The sequence below is a fragment of the Anastrepha obliqua genome, chromosome 1 (assembly GCF_027943255.1).
Source record: "Anastrepha obliqua isolate idAnaObli1 chromosome 1, idAnaObli1_1.0, whole genome shotgun sequence".
Lineage (NCBI taxonomy): Eukaryota > Metazoa > Arthropoda > Insecta > Diptera > Tephritidae > Anastrepha > Anastrepha obliqua.
This window is the reverse complement of record NC_072892.1, coordinates 83,555,666-83,563,787: the sequence shown is the minus strand read 5'-3', so window position 1 is coordinate 83,563,787 and position 8,122 is coordinate 83,555,666. Positions and strand designations below refer to the sequence as shown.

The window sequence follows — 8,122 nt, the reverse complement described above, 5'->3', positions numbered from 1 at the left end:
AACAATAACGGCCAATAACGTACCAACTTAACAGCAATTTAGTTCTGTCTATTCGTGTCCGAACGTGTTCTCAGCGCCGCCAAAGTGGGAATCAAGTGGGCTGTGCTGCTGCTGCTCTGCTTCTGTTGTTGATGTTGCTCAATCAAAATAGGCAGAGAACCAGAGAGGAAGTCAACAACAAATTCACCCATGCACAAGGCGTGCTATACCGTTATTGCAAACAACAAAAATAATAATAGCAACGCCAACACAACCACCACCATCACAAGAGAATTTGTTTTTACCAGTTCTCTGCCGACGGCTCTCCACCGCTAAAACAATTTATGTTAGCAGCAGGCACCTTTTAGCAGAAGAGCAACACCGCCCTCTCAGAAGGAATAGAACAACAACAAAAAGCACTACAAACGCTAGAATAAGGTGGTGTGTGAATTTGAATTTACCGTACTCGAAGCAACAACAGAATCAGCAAAAATACACAACGAATTGGATGTACATACATACATATGTATGTATATACTTACATACCTGTACGATTATACAGGAAAGTAATATGGTAGCGGCCACCGTAGCCGAATACTTGGTGCGTGATTACCATTCGGAATTCGAAGAGAACGTAGGTTCGAATCTCCGTGAAACACCAAAATAAGTTTTTTTAACAGCGGTCGCCCCTTGGCAGGCAATGGCAAATCTCCGCGTGTATTTCTGCCATGAAAAAGCTCCTCATAAAAAACCATTTGCCGTTCGGAGTCGGCTTACAACTGTAGGTTCCTCCATTTGTAGATCAACATCAAGACGCACGCCATAAACAGAGGAGGAGCCCGGCCAAACACCCAAAAAGTGTGTAAGCGCCGACAGATGTAACAGGACTGTAACGGGAATATAACGGTGTACAGCCGGTGTTCTAGTCTGTTGTATAGTGGTAATTTTTGCTACAGAGTGCACGGCTACAGCAGCACACATCTCAAGAAGAGAGCAACGTAAATTCGGAATCTTGATGAATCGGTAGTGTTGTTGCAGTTGTTATCGTGTTGGTGGTGGCAATGGTGCTGTCTGCAACTGTGGGCAGTTTTAGTGCGGTGGTTCTCTACTGCCTACACTGTCGCCATTCACATATGTATTCACATACATATGTATGTACATATAGGTATAAGTACTCCTTGGCACTTTAGTAAAAATTCTGTTCCTGGCTTATCTCCGCTATGTTCACACACACGAACACTGCGAACGGTGGTAGCGTCTGCGCCGACGGTGCTGCCAACTGGCACGATGCTGTTGACGGTAATTGCACGCCGATTGTCGACTGTGGCAGCCAGCAGTCACGCAGCACAGCAGCATGCCTGCGACACAGCCACACAAAAATCATCACAAGAAATTGTAGTAGCGACTAGAACGTCGCGCGGTTAACACACGCGTTGTTTCCCAAAATAATTGAATTAAAATTCATATTGAAGCAAAATGAAAACTTGGATTTCAAAAAAGGGTTAAGCAAATAAAATGCATGGCAACAAAGCGAAAGATTAAGTTAACTTAAATAAAAGAAGAAACAAAAATTATTTGATAGAAGAAATAAACAGTGAATGTTACAAAGCGAATTTGAAAAGAATTCATAAAAATTACGGGAAAGTTTTCAAGAATTAAAAATTTGGAAATGAAATAACTGAAAAAAGCGCGGGTTTTATGAAGATTAAGAAGTTTTCTGTGCGATTCAAACACAAAAATTATAGTGTCACTCTCCCACATTTCAACTAAACAACCGGTTGCGTTGCTACAGAAAAATAACAACATTTGAAGAGTGACTAGAAATGAATACAAAACAAATTAACTAAATTGTTCGTAATTGCAATAAGCAACAAAAATAAGTGAATACATATTAGTAAAACCCAATTAGTCAGCTGAAGATGCACGCATACATAGAAAAGAAAGTAGTTTCCTTATTCAACGTGTCGCCATTTTCCAACAGAAATTAATACGTCGGTCACTATAAACGCCAGTGCTGATAAAAACAAAAACTTAAATGAAAAAATCTAAACAGTACTTATTCAAAATTTTCGTTTAATGGCGTCGGCAATTAGCTATCACTTTTAGAAGAAAGAAAAAGACTTGAAAAAATCGTTGGTGCTAAAATGAATTAACACAACTCAAAACCAAGCCGTTGCCGCCGTCGTATTGCCGATTTTTGCTGTTTTCTTAGCAATAAACTAAGCGTTAAAACAAAAAAATCTCATTCCAATGTTGTCTTGCCTGGTGCCGTCGTCATCACGTTTTGGCCAAGAGGATAATATAAATCAAAGTATGCCATCGTCACCAGCGTTCGCCGTGCAATGTAAGTGCAAAATAGGATAATAAGTAATAGCAGGGGAACAACAGAAACAATCTTATAATGCAATTCATATTAAAATAATACAGATTTTATTTCAATATATTATAAAACATAGCAGGTATCCTCCATTCTTCGAGAAATCGTTGCCCCAAATAACAAATTAATTGTTTTAAAAGAACTTTCTCAAGCTTGAAATTGTCCATTTCAAATGAACTTGCAAACAAAATTACAGAAATCAATCAAGCAGGAATGCAGAAATCCTTAAAATGTCGATTGTCCATTTTTTTAACTCCGCCGCCTTACTGTTTGTAAGTTCAATAAATAGATTATAGAAAAGGTTACAAAAGCGTATATTCACGTTTAATGTTTAATACTTAATGATGATTAATACTTAATGATGATTCTTCGCTCTGCTGTAAAATTCCACTAAAAGGAGGCCGCGGCGACTACGATATGGCATTTTAACCGACGATCACCTTCATAAATAATCTCAATGCTAGCCCGGATATAGAGTCTATGAAATATTACACCTATGCACTCGATGTAACATAAATTTTAGAAAAGGTGAAAAATCTTTTCCAAAAATCTGCCTATTTGAAAAAAAATGAACCTTTCATTACCATTTTTCAACCAAAATCGAGGGTCATTCCAAAAAGAAGAGCTATTTTTCAGACTTCAGAACAGCGTTGGACGAAGTGTAGAGACCTAAAAGAAGACTATGTCGAAAAAGGTTTACCCCAGACAATTAAGTAGTTTTTTTTTACACCGACTTTTCAAACGACCCTCGTATTAAGAGTACTTCATTAGATAAAAATAAGTATTTACTTTTGCATAGGAGGCATAGTAAATTGAACACTTGAAAGCGACATTTAGGTATTTTGAGTTATGGCACTATTGAAGTAAATGAGCAATATCCCTTGGGCAGTTTTCTGAAACACTTACAAAAACACTCTTTCACACTGGCAGCAATCAAAATGCAGAGAAAACACTTTCTCTTCATAGAATAGAAGAGAAAAAATATGTACTTATATACAGATGTATGTATATACTTCGCATCTGCATGTATGTACATAATAATAATTCTCAGCTACCCATACCAGATGCTTTTTCATAAAGAAATTTCACAATAAGTAGTTTATAGAAAATATGCCATTAGTATTCCACCTAAAGTGAACCTTTCATTAATCAAATATCAAAGACCTCATCACTCAAGCAATTGTTCCATCTTAGCAAAGTATCTTATTTTGGTAGAGCTCAAAAGCTCACAGGTATACTAAAAAATTTGCACAAACCCCTTTGATTGTTTGCTTCATTAAGTCACATGTTAATACTATTTTGTTTAATAGTAAACGTCTCCGTTTATGTAGTACGAGTGCAAAGGTCTTTGTTTGACTTTTTGATTTACTTTGAATATTTATTAAAATGTTATCAGTAAAATGTATTCCGTCTGTTTATAGTGATTTTCATACTTCATTAGAGAATGTTTTGCCTCGAATAGATGCCTTCAATAATATTTGTCTACGTGCGATTCATTCATAATTCTTAAAAATCACCGCTACTTGGTTTTTATGTCGTTTCGCATTATTTTCGTTTCGTTTTTTTTTTCATTTCATTTTTTGCTAATAAACATTTTATCAGTTAATACACATACACATTTTTTTAATATATATAATTATACAATTTCTTAATTTTTCTTTGCTATTTCCGTTTATTTATTCAGTTTTAATAATTTTTTGAAGTAATCTTTTGTATGTAGTTTTTCTCTTTCAAATGCAGTTCACCGCCTTTGCCTTCATACTCTTTTACCATATTTCACAAAAACAAAACGTCACTTTAGTATTTGCTCATTTTAAAATAACTTTCTACTGACGTCATGCGGAAAGTTTTGCTACTACTAAAATTTCCTATAAGTCAGCTGATGGTAACTGTAAATACATATTCAAATAATTCACGCGCTCTGGTGTTACTACAAAGAACTGAGTTTTATTATATACTGTGCTAAAATTCCTTTAACAAATTCGCATCCAACACGCACGCATACATGTGTATTAAATTTAAAATATGTGCGGGTAGGGTTGCCAGATTTTATATAGTAAAACTGGGGTACTTTTTTGAAACTCTTCTCAACTGCTTCCGATTCGCGCAAAAATCAAAAATAAAATAAAAATAAAAAAATGTATAAATTTTTGATGACTAAATGCGTATATATGTATATTATGTATAGCTGTGTTAAAATATTATAAAAAATTAAGCAAAAAGCGGGAAATAAAAGGTGTACTCAGAGGGTGTAAATTATTTGAATTCTTGAGAATGCAAGAATAAATTGTGTCTTGAGTAATAAATAATAAATACATAATATCGGGTGCCTTTTTAAGAGCTTGAGAACTTAAAATGATAATACAAAACAGAAATATTGGGAATATGTATTTTTTTTATATTATAATCCGGCATATGTCAGCCACTGATACGAGTTACATGGTCCATTCTAGTCAAATTTGACTACATTTTCTAATAAATCTGAATAATAAAAAAAATGAGCCTTATCAAAAATGTGCAACGCAAACGATGGGTTCAATTCTTGGACGAGCTGTATTTTATAGGCGCGTAAGCCAAGATCCCTAAAGCTACGGCGACACGCTCATGCATTTGCTGTCCAGCAGCTTATATGTGTGCGTGTCGGGTGCATGATGCTTGCCCGCAAAAAAATGTAAAATCTTTGATTTTCATCATGCAAAAGCCGACAACAAGTATGTGTGACATGAAACAAGTACGTGTATCACCCGACACGCACACATATAAGTCGCTTGACAGCAAATGCATGAGCGTGTCACCGTAGCTTAAGTAAAAGCTTCCACGTAGTACGAATAGAATGATAAAAGTTCATGGGATTTCGCAAACAGATTTTTTTTTTTTTTTTTCAAAGTAAATTTCACCAATTTGAAGGCGTTGTTCTGGCGTTAAATGATTCATGATGACTTGCCAAACCTTACTGAACAGAAATGTCAACACCTCTCACAGTAGCCAAACCAAAATTACCATTATCGATAGTTCTCATGCAGCCAAAAACACCCCATATACAAAAATTATAATAAAAGGACTATAGTGTTTTTAAATATTTCGGGCCACACTAAATGTAGAACTGTCAATAACAATAATTTATTTTTAGTTGTACAGCTCATTGATTTGCAATTCTTACAAAACTGCCAGTCTATCCTTTATATAATTGTAAAACATTCAAATTCACTTCACAATGAACTTATTTTCTTTGGTTTATTGATATATAAAATAGGAAAAGGTAATCTGCACATAGCATCTACGTATTATCGATAATGTGAAGCTCAATCTTCCTAAGGTTGCAACTTTTTCAAATTAAATAAATAGAAGCTAATTTTGATTGGTAAAAACAACTCTTCTTTAGAAAAGAAACTTTAAAGCCAGACTTTGTACAGTAAGATTAACCAAGACAGTCTATAACCAACACATTTTCCAGTGAACAAACAACATCGTCCTTTAACTAAGCCACATTTCTTATAAGGATCATCAGAAGTAGGCTGCATTCGCTAAGACATACAAATATGTATGTACATGCGTACATATGTATGTATGTATGTATTTGTTATTTACTAACTGTACTATTTCCTATTTCTGATCACTACTCTTTTACTGATTTTGCTATTAGTCATCAGTAATTCCTATTTATTGCGCTATTTATTTCGTGTCTCAACAGCTGCCAACTGAAATCAAAAATCCAATATCTGCCTACACTCTACACTTGGAAGCACGTCGTTTATGTTTATATGTGCATATGTAGATACTCATTTTGTATTTCTTTGTTGAGATCACCACAACCCACTGTGTGGTCCTTCAATCCAGCATTGAGTTAACATCAAGTACACAGTGCCTCTAAGGGGCACATAAGCACATAAGCATATGTGCATAAACAATATAACCAAATCATATTCATATCCTCACATACATCCAAAAAATTCACCTTAAACCGTAGTTGCAGAAAGTTTACAAACACAAACTCACACATGCCCTGATCGTGCATCAAATTACAGATCGCAAGAACAACTTGCTATTTCGTGCTGTGAGGTAAGAAAACAATGGAAAGAGTTTGAGCCAAGCACACTTTTGTCAATACCGCCTATACATAAAATTGAGCAGACCAAAATGCACATACAGATGCATACATATATACATATACTTCTACATACATATCCATATCTTTAGGTGGCATACAATGTTACCTCAAACCGATCACTCAGTGAAAAAGTATAATAATAATAAACACCTTAAAATGCTGCTTCAACGAAATTATGAACCACAAGCAAAGGCATCATGAGTGTGATGAGTAGCCCGAAAAATGGAAAACACTTTATTTGTAAACAAAAAGCATTCAATTTTTAAACAAGTCTTTTTATTGTATATTGTTGTTACCGAACACGAGGGTCTTTCAACTAGGTAAAGTAAGAAATCCTTTCGAGAGCAGAGCACCGCATAAGTATTTGTTTAGATTGCAGCAAAGTAGGGAAGTGTAGTAACTGAAACTGTCGTCTGATTTATTGGAAAACAACAAAATACTGTTTATCCTATTTTAGTGGTTCGTGTGGAAAAAAGCGCGTATTGATAAAGGCATTTTAATTAAAGTTTATTTCAGGTTAGCAATAATGTGAAGTGTTCTTAAGGTGGTTGGGACACTTTAAGTGACTGAGTTTTTGGTTTTCAAATAATAGTGTAACAATTTTTTAAGTGGTTGAAAAATGCGGTAGAAATTTATAGTTTGTATTGTACCTTAGAAACTTATAGTTGTTACGCGCCCTGCAAAAATTTTGTTATGCGCCATGTGAAAATGTTGCATATGTATTTCACAAGAGAAAAAAAGCAGAATATAAAAATATATTTACATACATACACACTTATATATAGAATATAATAAAATTGAACGATTTACCTCTATTTGAACTTGAGTACACAGATAAATTGAAATAAGCTGTCCAACGTTCACCCTTTAGCGATTTTAAAGTGGAACTAAGGTCATCAAACTGAAAGCGCTGCGATTTTCACTGATTACCGCCATAGGAATTTTGAACAATGTCAACGGATTTGTAATCAGGGACCCCAAAAACCGTCGTTAGCTCACAATAATATGCAACTCGATCATAACCACTGAACGCTAAAGAGTTATCCCCATTTCATTCAAAGTCGGTTACTTTTTTCCTTTGAACTTGAATATGCATATACATAGTTTTTATAGTGGAAGATTCAAGCTTTAATTTAAGTATAGGTCGAAGTCTTCTTCCACGTCAGGTTTACAGAGAAGGAGAGATAAATACGTAAGAAGACGTTTTTATTTGTTCTTATGCCTCAAAACCATAACATAATGAGCAGCGTGTTCAGCACGCAAAAATCATCACGAAATGGGTTTTGTAAGCTTGTGTTATCTATAGCAATTAACTTTATTGAGTGTGAAACTCTATGAATGTCCCGTCTCCGACTCTCTAACGCAAGAAAAATATCATTAAGAGAATATATATTCTTATATTATTAGTAGAAAATAACGGTAAGGGTATCTTATTATACGGAATGTGTAGTTGTAGTTACTTAAAAAAACGGTTTTCCCCACTATTTAGTTTTCTCTAATGCAGCGTCTTCTAGCAAACGTTATGAGAAAAATATTCCATATTAGATAAAAGTGGAACCTAGGCCTATAACTGAGCTAAGAGATATTCCATATTATCTAAAAGTGGACCCTAAGCCTATAACTGAGCTAAAAAATATTCCATATTAGCTAAAAGTGGA

General features: G+C 34.7%; 1 protein-coding gene across 1 annotated transcript in view; it reads left to right on the top strand.

Annotated features, from left to right (window-relative positions):
* Positions 1 to 1,398: 1,398 nt before the first annotated feature.
* The window catches only part of LOC129252980 (zinc finger protein 1), an 81,921-nt gene continuing 75,197 nt past the window's right edge, over positions 1,399 to 8,122 (top strand). Inside the window, exon 1 of the mRNA XM_054891191.1 lies at positions 1,399 to 2,323. Coding sequence (XP_054747166.1) covers positions 2,230 to 2,323 — 94 coding nt within the window. The 5' untranslated portion in view covers positions 1,399 to 2,229. The remainder of the gene's footprint in view (positions 2,324 to 8,122) is intronic.